This window comes from Culex quinquefasciatus, chromosome 2 (assembly GCF_015732765.1).
Source record: "Culex quinquefasciatus strain JHB chromosome 2, VPISU_Cqui_1.0_pri_paternal, whole genome shotgun sequence".
Taxonomy (NCBI): domain Eukaryota; kingdom Metazoa; phylum Arthropoda; class Insecta; order Diptera; family Culicidae; genus Culex; species Culex quinquefasciatus.
The window spans coordinates 218,524,738-218,539,508 of NC_051862.1; the positions used below are offsets into that span (position 1 = coordinate 218,524,738).

The window sequence follows — 14,771 nt, forward strand, 5'->3', positions numbered from 1 at the left end:
CATATAGTACCTGTGCTTCCCCTGAAATAAAAATGTAGCGTGACGGGTCAACATCGTAAAACTGGACTTTTAAAAGGCACACTACAAAAATCGCTACAGTTTTGCCAGTTTGATTTTTAAAAACTTTTGCTCTTCTACACATTATCACAAATTCAAAAACGAATCTTTTGCTCCTTGAACTGAAAGAATTGGATGAAATTTGAGTTTTTGCCAGCCATTTCTTTTCGTGACGGGACAACGAAAGGAGCAGATTTATGAAAAAACTCCTCTCCCGTACAATGGCTTGCAGACCACTTTTGGTCAATGTTCTTGGCTTTTAAGGTAAGAAAACGCATTTAAAGCACATTGCAATTATTGCATCATAATAAAAATGATTTTTTTCATATTAAAAATCATATTGAAAATTGAAAAATGTGACATTTTGGTGTAGCTTCGCTAAGAATCGGTCAAGTATACATTCAAACATGCTTTTACCAAATCTTTCCACCTTCGTGCCTTAATTTAATAAGCAAAGAAATCACTTCCCACTTTCAAGAACATGCCTAAACCTTGCGCTGCGTCACACGATCAAGCCCAGCAAGATTAGTTGCGCGCGCGCAAAACAACGACGAGACAACCTCGATGACGATATGTAATTGCGCGTACTTTACATCGTTATAATGTAGTCATGTTCGCGCTCCGGCAATGTCGTCGACGGCAGGTAGATTTGGGCTCGATAACCCCATCGCGTCACACACGAGTCAACTACTTTTCCAGAATCTGTCACCAACGCTAATCTGCATTTCATAGTTCGTCGAGCAGTTGAGAGGATCGTCCAAAATGGCGCAAGTATACGTAGGAGTCGGTATAGGAAGCGCTGGAAAGTTTTTTTTTTAACAGTTGTTCATTTCAGACCTTTCGAGAGGTGCAAATTCCGGTTCCGTTTGGGGTGATTCGCGGCAAGTGGTACGGTCCTACGAACGTTCGGCCGATTCTGTTCATCCACGGATACAATGATAATAGTGGATCGTATGATCGATTGCTTCCGTTACTTCCAACTGCTGGAAGCTACCTTGCGATTGATTTGCCCGGTCACGGCCTGTCCTCGTGGATGCCCAGCGGCACGGTGTACCACCTGACCGACGCGACGATCTGCATTCGTCGGATCATGAAGATCTACGGCTGGTCCAAGGTATCTCTAGTAGGTCACTCTCTCGGAGCCATGATGTGCTACATCTTCATCGGACTGTATCCGGACAAGGTCGATCTGTTTGTAGCACTGGATGCGCTTCAACCGTCTTATCCGGGCGAGTTCTACAAACAACTAGCGTTTCATCTTGAACGTTCGATCGAGTACGACGATACCAAGGGGAAGAAACCATCCGGATTCACCTACGACAAGATGCTGAGCAGGGTGCGTTACTCTGCTGGAACTACGATTCCGAAAGAACTCTGTCATCACTTGTTGGAAAGAAACATCCGTGAAAGTAGCGTCCTTCCGGGAACCTTCCACTACACATTCGACAGCCGGACCAAGTATCTGGACATCTCCGGGTGGTCTCGGGAAACGAATTTGGAAACGGCGCGGGCGAACAAGTGTCCAGTGTTGGTGATCAAGGCTACCGAATCGTTCTATTATGGTGACGAGGATGAGTTTAAACGACTTTTGGACGAGATGGGCAAGAATAATCCACTGACTCGGTTGGAGGCGATCGATGGGAATCATTACGTGCATCTGATTGAGGCGGAGAGTGTGGCCAGTGTCATTGGAAAGTTTCTGATCGATTGTAAGCGATTTGATGAAATAGTGGTGGGTAAGTTATAGGGGTTTGCTCAGTGTTGTTAATTTATATCAAAAAAATATATCTTACGTTAGAGCTTTATTTTATTCAAAAAGTATTAAAAAAAACTCACCAAAACAAACTTTTTTTTATATAAAAGCTGGTATTACAATTTCCTTAGAATTCTCTCCTACGATCTCGCTAGTCGGCAGCTTCTTCCAGTGCTTTTCCAAGAACCGTGCAATCATTGGAGCAACTTTTTCCGGTTCACTGAGGTGCACATGATGTGATCCGTCCAGAAAGTGTCCCTCAAAGTCGGCATTACCACTTCCGACTACTTTGAAATATTCCCGGTAAAAGTCCCCTCCATAGTACACCCAGTCGTCCGAACGGTTCATCTTGAAGCACAAATGCGGCATCGTGAGCCGCTTGGCCAGTTCCAGACACACCTCCGGACTCCAACCCAGACCGACTTGGAAGAGGTGCTTGAGGCGGTTGTCCCGGGTGAAGTAGTACTTTCCCGGATGTAACTTGGATTCCGCCATGTTTCGCTTCAGAAGGTATGGAGCGGCTTCTTTGGAGACCGATTTGCCCGTTCCGATGTGAAGATGTTCGATCAATGCTTCATAGGTGTAGCTTGGAGGTTCCGTACTTTGGGCATTGTAAGCATCGGCTTCTAAAAATTTGGGGATTCTCTTTGCCATCCGAATCGCCACTTCCGCCGGGTAGCCAATGAAGGGTTTTATAGGATCAATAGCCACATTCAGGTTGACCTTGTCCGGGAAGAATGCCGAGTATGCATAGTTGATGACCGCACCTCGAGAATGACCCAGCAGCGAAATCTGATCCCAATTGTACCGTTGTCGTATACTTTCCAGCACGTGCACATTATCCACCGTATGATAGGCCGTTCCAGCCTGGTACCGTGACGACAGTCCATGACCAGGAAGATCGATCGCGAGGAAGCTCATGTGATCGGGTAGCAACGGGATCAGTCGATCGAAGGTTCCGGAATTATCTTGCCAGCCGTGGACGGACACGATCGGTCGAACGTCCTTTGGTCCCCACCATTTGGCCGCGATCGTTCCACAGGGCACAGGGATGCGAACTTCTACAGTTTGTGGTGATTTGATCATGTTTTGAACGCTAAAAGTTCTTTGCTTCAACGGAGTAACAGGATTTAACGACTTATGAAGAACCGATATCGCGCGTAACATAGTTACGACCAAGTGCGCGCGAATAGTCAACTTGACCGGATAAAGGCTTGATCACAATTGATCGGAATACGCAGCATCTAAGGTGGAAGTAGTGCAGCAAATTCTGAATCGATTAGCTTTGTACGATCAACCTGTTCTTGGCGCTAACTACACAGTAATTAACATTGCTTAGCCTCGCAGCAGCCCTTTTGCTTTCATAATTTTTGCACCCGATGTACACGTGCTTCTCTACTGTTAGTGTGTATGTATTTTAATCTTGCCGGGGGTTGACTACCTTGCGAATGTAGTTTGCACTGGTTCACAACACTTGCTCTTTTATATCGAATACATTTGATAGTTTTGTTTTTTACATGCTGTGAAATTGATACAATTGTATTTTTTTTATTTAGTCAGTGCAGTCTAGAGGTTTTAGTGAACGAAATAATGTTGATCAATTGATGAATTTTCATGCAGACGTTATATTTTGTATGGTTATTTTTGAATGCCATTAAATTATCCTGACTTCCTGACAACTCCAGTTCAATAAAATACCCTAACAATTCCAGGTTTACCCCAAATTTTCCTGAAATCGACACCAGGGGTTTTATATATAATTTAAGAACTCTCTCAGATCATACTTGTCGGCAACTTCTTCCAGTACTTTTCCAGAAACCGTCCAATCATCGGTGCCACCTTTTCCGGCTCGCAAAGGTGCACGTGATGGGTCCCATCCAGAAATCGTCCCTCAAAGTTTGGGTTTCCTGTTCCCACGAGCTCGAAATATGTTCGATAAAATTCTTCTCCGTGGTACAACCAGCCATCCGAGCGGTTTATCTTGAAGCAAAAATGGGGCATCGTCAGTCGCTTGGCCAGTTCCAGACACACCTCCGGACTCCAACCCAATCCAGCTTGGAAGGGGTGCTTGAGGCGGTTGTCTCGGGTAAAGTAGAACTTTCCCGGGTGTAACTTAGATTCCGCCATGTTTCGTTTCAGCAGATATGGAGCGGCTTCTTTCGAGACCGATTTGCCCGTTCCGATGTGAAGATGCTCGATCAATTCCTCGTAGGTATAGCTTGGAGGTTCCGTACTCTGGGTATTGTATGCGTCAGCCTCGAGCAACTTCCGAATTCTTCTGGCTAATGTCGGCGCCACTTTTGCCGGGTAGGCTAAATACGGTTTGATAGGATCCAAGGCCACATTGAGATTGACGTTGTTTGGGAAAATTGCCGAGTACGCATAGTTGATGACCGCTCCTCGGGAGTGACCCAGAAGCGACATCTGGTCCCAGTTGTACCGTTTTCGAACACTTTCCAGTAGGGTCACATAATCCAGCGTGTGATAAGCGGTTCCGGGCGGATACCGTGATGACAGTCCATGCCCAGGGAGATCGATCGCGAGGAAGCTCATGTAATCGGGTAGCAACGGGATGAGTCGATCGAAGGTTCCGGAGTTGTCCTGCCAGCCGTGGACGGACACGATCGGTCGAACGTCCTTTGGTCCCCACCATTTGGCCGCGATCGATCCGCATGGAACAGGGATGCGAACTTCCGCGACGTTTTGAATGCTAAAAGACCTTTGCTGGAACGGCGTTATGGAATTGATCGACTTTCGAAGTACGGATATCGTGCGTAACATCATTTGGTGAGAAATGCGCGCGAAAAGTCGACTTGAACGGATAAATGCTTGATCCCACTTGATCGAAAAAAGTTAGCTTGTTGATTATTTGCCGAGTAGCAAGTGCTCAAATGCATAAATTTCGTATCTAATGTGTAGCGTGTGCCACGACATCACAAATCAATATACAGTGAGTCAAATATTTGTCCGTACCCCCCCGTACGGGAAATGTTTGTGATATAAAAGTACATAAAATTCGACTAAAGTGCCATGTTTTATACATCAATCGACGCGGCAAAATGTCCTCTTTAAGACATTGTCATTGGATTTGCAAAAAACTTTTTCTTGAAAAATACAAAAATTGTTTACTGAAAAAGTTAAAAAGAGGTCAAATAATTGTCCGTACCCCTAGTAAAAGTACAAAATCTGATCGATTTAAGTGAATTCATTTATGAAATGTTGTTTCAGTGTCAAATACTAGTACCTTTAGCCAGTTTGTGACAACTTTGAACTTCTGATAAGTTTGTTTAGTTAATTTATATTAAAAATTGGATTAAATTTAGTTTTTAAAGTAAAACTTATCAAAACATTAGTTTATAAACAACTATTTTTATAAAATTGCTATTTTGTGTTGTAAGAGTCTCTATTGAACAAGTTTCAACAATATTTGTTCAAAATATACATTGTTTTCATCTTTTTATTGACATTTTTCGACCAAAAATACTGTTTCGGAACAATACCGTTAAACAATCCGGATTGTCCCGGAACCGGTTCAACCCCTCGGAGGGAAATTTTGTGGTGATCAGATAGAGGACGAAAAAACCCACCTCTTGCAATTTGATGCATCCAATTTCGTCCACTACAGCCCGATTACGAGTCCCTAGTCTGAAATTTGAAATTTTCACTTTCCGTGCTGAGAATTTCTGTACCGTTCTGGGTCAGAATGTTTTGCTTGGGGAATTTGAAAATTTCAAATTTCAGACTAGGGAATCGTAATCAGGCTGTAGTGGACGAAATTGGATGCTTCAAATTGCAAGAGGTGGGTTTTTGTCCTCTATCTGATCACCACAAAATTCCCTCCGAGGGTTGAACCGGTTCCGGGACAATCCGGATTGTTTAACGGTATTGTTCCGAAACAGTATTTTGGTCGAAAAATGTCAATAAAAAGATGAAATCAATGTATATTTTGAACAAATATTGTTGAAACTTGTTCAATAGAGACTCTTACAACACAAAATAGCAATTTTATAAAAATAGTTGTTTATAAACTAATGTTTTGACAAGTTTTACTTTAAAAACTAAATTTAATCCAATTTTAATATAAATTAACTAAACAAACTTATCAGAAGTTCAAAGTTGTCACAAACTGGCTAAAGGTACTAGTATTTGACACTGAAACAACATTTCATAAATGAATTCACTTAAATCGATCAGATTTTGTACTTTTACTAGGGTACGGACAATTATTTGACCTCTTTTTGACTTTTTCAGTAAACAATTTTTGTATTTTTCAAGAAAAAGTTTTTTGCAAATCCAATGACAGTGTCTTAAAGAGGACATTCTGCCGCGTCGATTGATGTATAAAACATGGCACTTTAGTCGAATTTTATGTACTTTTATATCACAAACATTTCCCGTACGGGGGGGTACGGACAAATATTTGACTCACTGTACCAAGTATCAAGAAAACATAATCAGGACGTATATTTCAAGCCAGCGATGACCTAGAACGGAAGCAATCAGGAATCTTCCATATATGAATCATTTATGATGACCCCCTCGTGTTTCAAAAGCAAGCAGCGGCTGCCCGAAATATGACCTTCCCGATTGACAAAAAAACGAGGAGAATGAAAACAGACAAACTTTTGTTAAAAGACACACACGAAGAGGATCGTCACCCGATAATCTATATGTGTAAGGCTTCGGCCCGTAACAATAAGGTATGTGCGTTGATGCTCGAACTTTTATAGCGTGCGTTGTGTGTAAACGTAGATTGATTCAAGTTTTGAGCTAAAATCGAAATAGAGCCCTTTGATTGATACTCGTGCTCCCTACTACTGTGCCACGATGGCTTTGTGACATTTCTTAACAAAGTAGCCATTGATTTTCCATAGTTACTGAAGGCAACTTGCAGCAGTCATTCCGTTCAGCTGCACAAATACAAACTGAGGCAGTAGTAAAGGACTGGTTAAAATGTGAACCAGCCTAGTATACATACTAATCAGCTAAATAGGGTAGTTCGTCGCACAATCGTTCAACTCATCGATACCTACCCAACAAGTGACGACAATCGCCTCTCCGACCGTAGTGGCAGCAGCACCACATCAATGGGCCGCCGTTGATAAGGTTCATGTTTTAGAGATGGTTTATTTGACCGGGCTACGTTCGCTTGAAATAACACACAAATAATTGCCAGTTGTGTGTGGCCCCTGCAGTCGGTAACGGTGCAGTCATGGAGGCTGCTGCAGCAGGAAGCGTGTCCGCGCCCAGTGCGGAACTGATCGAGCGCTGGGAGAAGGAGTACTCGCCGAGTGAGTGGACTAAACGGTTCCGCACGGCTGGCGAAGTGATTGAACACCACGTGAAGTTCGTCACGGAAGGTTGGTTTGTGAGTGATTGGAGCGGGATGGATTGAGTTGATGATCCCCGTTTTTTTTATTTTTTCAGTGAGTAACAGAAATCGAAAGGAGCTCAAGTGTGATTTGGACGTGGAGTACGGTAGCGAGGACAGTGAGAAATTTGATATCTACGGGGATAACCTGCCGGACGATGCTCCCCTGTTCGTGTACATCCACGGTGGTTACTGGCAAATGCTGTCCAAAAAGGAGTCCGCGTACTGCGCGAAGCCGCTGGTCGAGCGAGGATTCCGGGTGATTATTCTAGATTACGAGCTGTGTCCCAAGGTGACCCTTGCGGAGCTGGTCAGCCAAATTAAGTGCGCCGGCGAGTACATCTTGAATTACGCCGAGGAAAATCGAGTTCGGCACGTCTCGATCGCGGGTCACTCTGCCGGGGCGCACCTCATAGCGGCCATGCTTGACCGGCAGTTTGTGGCCACCGTTGGGGACGAAATCCGGCTGGTCAAACACGTGTATCTCATTTCGGGAGTGTTCAAGCTGGACGAACTACGGCACACCCAATCGGTCAACGCGAAGAATCTGCTCGGTCTGAACGACGCCAACGTGCGCGGTTTATCACCGCTGGAGATGGACTATGGCCACTTGAGGGGACTTTCGGCGCAGGTGCACGTGTCCGTTGCGGAAAACGATAGCGCCGTGTTCAAGCAGATGGCCAAAGATATGCACGAGCACCTGGAGCGGTTCGGCGTGCAGGGTAGCTTGCACGTGCTGCCCGAACTGGACCACTTTGATATAGTGGAGAAACTCGCGGAGAAGGACTATTTTATAACGAAGGCCATTTTGGACAGTTTTAGTGAAAAATAAAGTTATTTCCATTTACTTTTTCTAAATTGACAGTAAACCTTAACTCATCCAGCATTGCTTTCTTATTAACGAAGAAATCAATTTCAAATACCGAAGAAGAATCCTTCTCTAATACGGACGTCATGCCAAACCTATGCTCAACGAGAAATGAAATGTATGCTAGGTACTCGTTGCCGACTGAATCATTAGCAACTTGCCACAATTCTTCCATGGATATCATGAAGTCCTCCGGATGTTTTATTTCCCGGTTCCTCATTGACGAACGCGACGATCGTACACTACTATTCGCTGACGCATTCGCGGTAGATTTTTGTTGGGATGAATACTTTGCGTTCTTTCCGGAAGTTCGCTGAACTTTTACTAAATACTCCTTGTGCTCCTTGTGAAAGCATATGGCCACGTCTGCTAAACATAGTTTTTCATCTATATGTTCAGTCCTTGTTCAACAGTTGAGGTTTTGCGGCTTTTGGCAGTTGTGAACGCTTGCACGTCGTATTTTGCATTCCAAATAGTCTTCGTGTCTTGATTAACCGTGATGTGTCATTTTTTAAGTTAAATAATTCTCGATCTCATTAGTGGATCCGATGTTTTGTAACCGACATCCGAATCCACGTACCGGTTTAGTCCTGTATATTGAAAAAGAAATAGAAATAAAAACATTAATTCCTGCAGGATGACCACCACCGCCGACTCCTTCAACCCAAAATATATCATGAAGTGCAGAAAGTAATCGTCTGTTTTATTTCACCCTAGGTTTTACATTTCTCATCTTTGCTCACTCACTTTTAGCTGTTCGGCGCGCCAAAACTGGTAGAATGAGTGTTGCTTGCTGCTGCCGGTGGCACTCACACTGCGTGTTGTTTTGATACACTCTCGCAGTGAGAGAGAGGTTAAAAGGTTTTGTTTACAAACAAAAGTTGCATTTTGGCGGGGTTGATGCTGAAAAACAATAATAAATAAGATAACGAAAAATATGATTAAATAAAGATTCTTGATTTTATGTTGATCAACATTTCAAATTGGCAATTAAAAATGCAATTACCTCTTCCTAATTCGGCACTGTTCTTAGAGATGATTATGTGTGTGTGCGTTATTCAGCATAATGTAGGAGAAATGAGTGACACTGGGATCTAAATTCAGCATAAACCTACTCACACAAATTTGGCTCAAGCATCGCGCTTCAGTGCTGCCGGTTGTGAGGAATTGTGCCCTTTTGTCTAAATCACGTGATTATCTGCAAAATAAAAATGAATTAATGATTTCGTAGATGACTTTTGCAAGATAGTTGCGATAAAATTTAATTATTCATCACTGAAAAGTGACGTTTTATACTAAACTGCCACAAGGCAGCATTTTTCAGCTTGCTATGATCAATGTGACAACTCAACTCCAGCTACTCGAAGCAAAACTCACAACAACCAAATCTGACAGCACTGCCGTCCAAGCAGTCCGGCCGCAGCGAAGTTCTGTCGTGGATTGAAGTGTGTTATTACAGAACATTTTTATTGCCATCAGCAAACACACTTGCAAGCTGCTGCCCGACGTTCGTGCAATGTGGAATTCAGCGCCAAAAAGAGAGTGGTGTTTGTCTCACGTAACCACTTTGGGCCTGTCGTCGTCGTCGGCACCTGAATTAGTACTAGTGAGACCGTGCCATTAAGCAGCTCGACGACGTTTGGAGGTGTGTGGAGAAAAAAAAATCTGCAAACTTTTTCGAAAATAGTAAATTTTAATGTCTACACGCCGTCGTCATCGCCGCCGCCGCCTTCAGCCAATTGCGTCGTATTAGTCACTGGAGTGTCCACCCCGGAGCCCCGCGCAGACAAGATGGATCCGTCGTCGATAATCGTGCTGGATTCTTCCGATGAGGAGGTAGGTCTGCGTTCTTGATTGAAAAAAAAAAATATCTTAGGGCCAAGCTTGTGATCGCGCTTAAAAAACTCACACTCGGAGAGTGAGAGTGAAAATTTGAAGGAAGAAATGTCAGACACCACCGCCGCAGTAGGCTACAGCTAAGAATAATGGATTGTTTTTGTGTGGTTTGGGTTGGCGCGGCACTCTTCGATGATGTTGAAAATTGAATTCGATTCGGAGCCCGCAATCGGTGACCCCGGTTATGGTGGGTCACCCGGTATCAGTGGGGTCGCAGCAGGCCATGTTATGTAAGCCAACAATATCAATCAGCGCGAATCCATCCAGTGCAAGCAGTGGCCCTTTGAGTTTTATTGGGGAAAGGGGGTGCAGGAGGTATGCGAGGGGAGATGCACTTTTAGTGGCAGGCAGGCTTCTTTGTTTTCCTGAGTCCTGAAGTACAAACTGAACCATTGAGATACTTTAAAGACAAGGGAATTTTGGCATTTTTTGAGAAATCGCTGTTATAAAGTTATAACGAAGGCCATTTTGGACAGTTTTAGTGAAAAATAAAGCTATTTCTTTTCTTTTTCCTTTTTCTGAATTGACAGTAAACCTTAACTCATCTAGCATTGTCTTCCCATTGACGAAAAAATCAATCTCAAATACCGATGAAGAATCCTTCTGATTGTCACTAGAATCAAGTGCTCGACGGTTTACATGGGAAATGTACGGTAGGAACTCGTTGCCGACTGAATCATTAGCAATTTGTCACAATTTTTCGATGGATATTATTAAGTCCTCCGGATAAGTTTGGTTTCCCGGTTCCGCATCGTGCACTGCCATTCGCTACCGTATTGCACTTGGCACATACGGTAGAATTTTGTTGGGATGAATATTTTTGTCGGCCTTTCCGGAAGTTCGCTGAACTTTTACAGAATACTCCATTGCAGATTCCGGTAATTATGACTACTGTTCGGCATATGACACAAATGCGTTCTGTCTTTGTACCCGGCCACGTCTGCTAAACATAGTTTTTCAGCTATGTTCAGTCCTTGTTCAACAGTTGGCGTTTCGCGGCTTTTGGCAGTTGTGAACGCTTGCACGTCATATTTCGTTTTCCAAACAGTCTTCGTGTCTTGATTAACATTTTTATCATTCATCAATATTTTCCTTCATACTTGCTCATACCGCGCTTCACCGTAATCTTTTTCATCAATTTGCATTGTTCCATGAATTTTCGAGCTGCCATAGTTGTTTTCCGTCCTTGACCGATTCCCTGGCCTCGGAATCCACCACAGTTGTTTTAACTTCGATACAGTAAAGCTCTTTTTTTAGTTTTTTGAAGGTCGACAGAGAACCTTGTTTCAATTTAGAGATTCCAATACCAAAACCAAATCCAACATCATTTCACCTAGTCGAGTTAAAATGTTTAGCAAAGTGTTTTGTGGCGTTTATGAAAACCGTTTCGTCACATTTAATGTATCTATATTTATTTAAGAAAAATAATAAAAGTAAACTGATTGCTGATGTTGAAACTCAAAAACTGAAACAAAATGACACTCGGAAAACGAATCAAACAAAGTCACACAGCATGCTTTGATGCGCCTTCACTTTTGCAAAACGTCATTCGCCAAGTTTGTTGAACGATGGTAACCTGTTAAAATTAATTTGACTTTTCAATGTTCAATTTTCCCTGTCCATTCCAGTCCGGTGAACCCAAACGTCGCCGGTTGGCCCCGCCAGCGGTTCCTCCGGTAAACGGAGGTGCTCGTAAGGTTCCCACGGGCCTGCTTCGGCCACCCCCACCCGCAGCGATGACTGCCACCGATCTGAGCAACAAGGTCAAACGCATCAAGCCGACCACGATCGCGACCAACCTGAGCCGGGAGGCGGCGGACAACAACAACCGCACCCCGGTCAACGAGAACTTTGCCATGATCAGCTATTCCGACGAGTGGGAGAAGGACTTGCAGCGCTACCAGAAGATCGTTCAAATGCACGAGCAGCAGCAGCAGCAAACGGAACCGCAGTCACTGCTCAAGAAGAAGTCTCCGCTGGCGACGTTGGCCGGGGAGGAGAACGACCGGAAGACGGCGACGCCCGGAAGTAGCAGTACGGCCGACTCGCACTCGACCAGCCGGTCGGGGAAGAAGGACAAGAAGCACAACTTTGAGAAGAACCCGATTGGGAAGGAGTTTCAGGAGTTGTTGGATGCTTGCCGGAAGGCGGATTCTTCGCCGGAAATGGAACTGTTGCTGCAGAAGAAGCTGGTCAAGTACTACGAGTGCGTCCATCCGGATTACATCAACTCGAAGAGCTTCAAGAAGACGTTGTCGATGGTGACGACGGACGTGCTGGCCAATCCGGAGCTAGTTTACTTGAAGTTGTCGAGCATCGTGGAGGAGTTGAACATCCGGCGAAAGTCGCGGGACTCGGTGATGACGAATGAGAACATTGCTGGGAGTACGGGAAGTGAGAAGAAGGACAATCAGATCCGACGGTTGAACCGTGCATTGTACATCTTGAAGAAGCGGATCGCCAAGCTGGAGGAGATGGAGGTGGACTTTGACGAGGATATCAACTCGGCTTACATGATGGAGGAACGTTACAAGAAGCGGGCGTTCGAGATTTACGAAAAGATCTGTGATATCACCGGCGAGAGCAGACACGCCCACCGGATCGTTCGCAAGCCGATCCACTTTGACGGGACGCACTATCCGGAGTTTAACCGGACGATCCAGACCTTCGTGAACCGCACGAATACGTTTCCGGACTTTTTTGACGTGCTCAAGTGTCTGCAGCACTGCAACAGCCAGTACAGCTACCGGATGAGGCGCGACGAGATGACCAAGATCGCCCAGGACGCGTTCGTGAAGATCGGGAAGCTGCTACAGAAGCGCCGGAAGACGGACCTGTACGAAACGGTCGCTTACTATACGGGACCGGACAAGGATCCCGCCCTGGTCGATCGGAAGCTGCAGGACAAGCTGGAGGAGAACAAGAAGCACTACGGCAAAATTGGAGACCTGATCGACAAGTGAGTTCGAAGAAATTCTATATAATACCAATTTCTAATCCAAATACCATTCTAGATTCGCTCGCGTCCAGGACAATGACACCGAAGACGAGGCGGAAGCCGGAGAACCATCGTCGTCCAGCCATAAAGCCAAGCCATCCAGTAGTAAACCCGCTGCCACGGTCACATCGTCCGAAGTTGCCGCCACAGTCAAAGCAGAAAGCTCAACAAACGTCGCCGAAGACAAACCCCCCTCTCCAAGCAGCGCCACAACGTCGGAACCACCCAAAGCTACCACGGAGCAAGAAGCTCCTGCCGACGGCGACGATTCCTCAGCGGTCAAACCGCCAGACGCCGCAGTTGAAAAGCCGGCCACACCGAAGGAGGAGGACAGCGGCCCAACCCCCGCCGAAGACTACGAAGAGTCGGACGACGAGGAAGATGACGAGGAGGACGAAATGGTCATCAAGGAGAACGTCAAACCGGACACGTTCGACGACATTGAGATTTCCGACGACGAAGAGCTGATGGTGCCGATGGCTTCTTAGCGATTGAGCGCGACGCTGGCCGCGGCGGCCAGTGGAAGTAGCTGTTGAGAGGGAGGGCGGGTGTAAATAGTCGGAAAGCCATTTTCGTTTTCTCCGTAATTCTGTAACAAGCGTGTGACACGTATGTATGTTAGGCTTAAATATTTTTTTTGGGTTTAAAAGCGCTATTGCTTTTTGGTTTAGTCGGCTTCGGATGAGAGCGATTCGATCTCTAATCAGTTGTAAAACAAACATGGACACACACACTACGTTAGAGTTAAACATTTCGAAATTTCGTACGATTCGTTCGAGAAATCGTTGAAGGTGATTTTAATCGTTATCGAAGTTGGAAAATCAGTCGAAACATAAAAGCAAGTCCTCGTCATTAATGTAAAGTATACTTGTAAGGTATATTTGGAAACTAGAATTAAACGAGCGTTTTCTGTAATATGGAACCAGCCAAGCTAAATTATTTGTAATTGATGTAATAAAACAGGATTGATCACACGCAGCCACTGTAAATATAACGCGCTCTATAATAAAATAAAGATATTTTGCAGAAAATTTACGTGAAATTGCTTCTTTACTTGAATTTCTTTTGGAACAATGTTTATTTATTTTTTACGATTTCTGTTTTTAAGCAGGCCAAGGATTGATACCTAAGAGCATGCAATGGCACTGACCTTGTTGCGTGCTGTTCGGTTGACATCCAAGTAAGGAACATCCAGGAAGGAGCGCAACTAACTACATCCGTAGTTCTGTTAGATCATTCGAATTATCTTGATCAGAACAGTACAGCTCTGGTTCCTGGCAAGTTGCGTATGAACGCAGAGTGACGCGCCCCTCGGACACTGCTGCTGAAGATCTTTGTGTTTTGTTCTATTGTGTGTGCTTGCAACTCTCGGTGCCCGTGCTACTGCTCAAATTAAAATCAAATAAAAATAACAGTTCGAAGCGAGCGGTAGTACGGGCGCAACTGATGGATTATCCTGGCCTCAGCTGCGTAAAACACCGAAGTTGTAAGTCATTGTAATTTTGTGAACCTTTCTATTAATTAATAATAATAAATTTTAGTTTACAACGGATCGAAGTAATCTGGGAGCGTGAACGGACGTATTTTTTCCGCTGTCATATTTTTGGACTTGTTGGATATTTTTCATTACAGGCCATAAAATATTATTTAAATCAAGAAAATTTTGAAGAAAGGCTGATAAAGTACTATTAATGCTCAGAATAGCGATATCTCAATATTTTTTTGTGTAATATCAACTTGACTGTATCTACTTTATGTTTCTTTTAAAAATATTACAAAAAATTGATAAAAAAAATTATAATAAACCCCAAATTCAACACATGAATGA

At 44.2% G+C, this 14,771-nt stretch overlaps 5 protein-coding genes and 1 long non-coding RNA gene across 8 annotated transcripts; 3 read left to right on the forward strand and 3 right to left on the reverse strand.

The window, feature by feature from the left end:
- Window positions 1-441: 441 nt before the first annotated feature.
- On the forward strand, window positions 442-1,888 carry LOC6032139 (probable serine hydrolase). 3 transcript variants are annotated; one of them, XM_038257762.1, is made up of 2 exons: window positions 442-840; window positions 893-1,888. In XM_038257762.1, the coding sequence occupies exons 1-2, from the start codon at window positions 820-822 to the stop codon at window positions 1,802-1,804; spliced, it is 933 nt and encodes a 310-aa protein (XP_038113690.1). In that variant the 5' UTR covers window positions 442-819; the 3' UTR covers window positions 1,805-1,888. The 3 variants fall into 3 exon arrangements, with proteins under 3 accessions (XP_038113690.1, XP_001842793.2, XP_038113691.1); XM_001842741.2 differs by having other exon boundaries at window positions 442-834; XM_038257763.1 differs by having other exon boundaries at window positions 442-828.
- LOC119767892 (probable serine hydrolase) lies at window positions 1,843-3,149 on the reverse strand. Its single transcript, XM_038257761.1, has one exon. The coding sequence runs from the start codon at window positions 2,975-2,977 to the stop codon at window positions 1,910-1,912; it is 1,068 nt and encodes a 355-aa protein (XP_038113689.1). The 5' UTR covers window positions 2,978-3,149; the 3' UTR covers window positions 1,843-1,909.
- An 86-nt stretch (window positions 3,150-3,235) lies between these two features.
- LOC6032137 (probable serine hydrolase) lies at window positions 3,236-4,610 on the reverse strand. The gene has a single exon (XM_001842739.2). It carries the CDS (start codon window positions 4,592-4,594, stop codon window positions 3,584-3,586), a length of 1,011 nt encoding a protein of 336 aa, XP_001842791.2. The 5' UTR covers window positions 4,595-4,610; the 3' UTR covers window positions 3,236-3,583.
- A 2,255-nt stretch (window positions 4,611-6,865) lies between these two features.
- Window positions 6,866-8,060, forward strand: LOC6032136 (kynurenine formamidase). The gene is made up of 2 exons (XM_001842738.2): window positions 6,866-7,170; window positions 7,238-8,060. Exons 1-2 carry the CDS (start codon window positions 7,023-7,025, stop codon window positions 8,011-8,013), a joined length of 924 nt encoding a protein of 307 aa, XP_001842790.2. The 5' UTR covers window positions 6,866-7,022; the 3' UTR covers window positions 8,014-8,060.
- Window positions 8,025-9,493, reverse strand: LOC119766956. The gene is made up of 4 exons (XR_005277226.1): window positions 9,427-9,493; window positions 9,056-9,247; window positions 8,797-8,952; window positions 8,025-8,639 (listed from the first exon to the last, which is right to left on the reverse strand). It is a non-coding gene; the product is annotated as an uncharacterized LOC119766956 (long non-coding RNA).
- A 185-nt stretch (window positions 9,494-9,678) lies between these two features.
- On the forward strand, window positions 9,679-13,969 carry LOC6032135 (daxx-like protein). The gene is made up of 3 exons (XM_001842737.2): window positions 9,679-9,885; window positions 11,574-12,904; window positions 12,960-13,969. Exons 1-3 carry the CDS (start codon window positions 9,841-9,843, stop codon window positions 13,429-13,431), a joined length of 1,848 nt encoding a protein of 615 aa, XP_001842789.2. The 5' UTR covers window positions 9,679-9,840; the 3' UTR covers window positions 13,432-13,969.
- The last annotated feature ends 802 nt before the right edge of the window (window positions 13,970-14,771 follow it).

Excerpts from the sequence above, each read along its gene's own strand:
- LOC6032135 (XM_001842737.2), top strand. The coding sequence starts at position 9,841 with ATGGATCCGTCGTCGATAATCGTGCTGGATTCTTCCGATGAGGAG. Across the intron at positions 9,886-11,573 it reads TGGATTCTTCCGATGAGGAG|TCCGGTGAACCCAAACGTCG; the intron begins GTAGGTCTGCGT and ends TGTCCATTCCAG. Across the intron at positions 12,905-12,959 it reads ATTGGAGACCTGATCGACAA|ATTCGCTCGCGTCCAGGACA; the intron begins GTGAGTTCGAAG and ends ATACCATTCTAG.
- LOC119767892 (XM_038257761.1), bottom strand. The coding sequence starts at position 2,977 with ATGTTACGCGCGATATCGGTTCTTCATAAGTCGTTAAATCCTGTTACT.
- LOC6032139 (XM_038257762.1), top strand. The coding sequence starts at position 820 with ATGGCGCAAGTATACGTAGGA. Across the intron at positions 841-892 it reads TGGCGCAAGTATACGTAGGA|ACCTTTCGAGAGGTGCAAAT; the intron begins GTCGGTATAGGA and ends TGTTCATTTCAG.
- LOC6032136 (XM_001842738.2), top strand. The coding sequence starts at position 7,023 with ATGGAGGCTGCTGCAGCAGGAAGCGTGTCCGCGCCCAGTGCGGAACTG. Across the intron at positions 7,171-7,237 it reads CGTGAAGTTCGTCACGGAAG|TGAGTAACAGAAATCGAAAG; the intron begins GTTGGTTTGTGA and ends TTATTTTTTCAG.
- LOC6032137 (XM_001842739.2), bottom strand. The coding sequence starts at position 4,594 with ATGATGTTACGCACGATATCCGTACTTCGAAAGTCGATCAATTCCATA.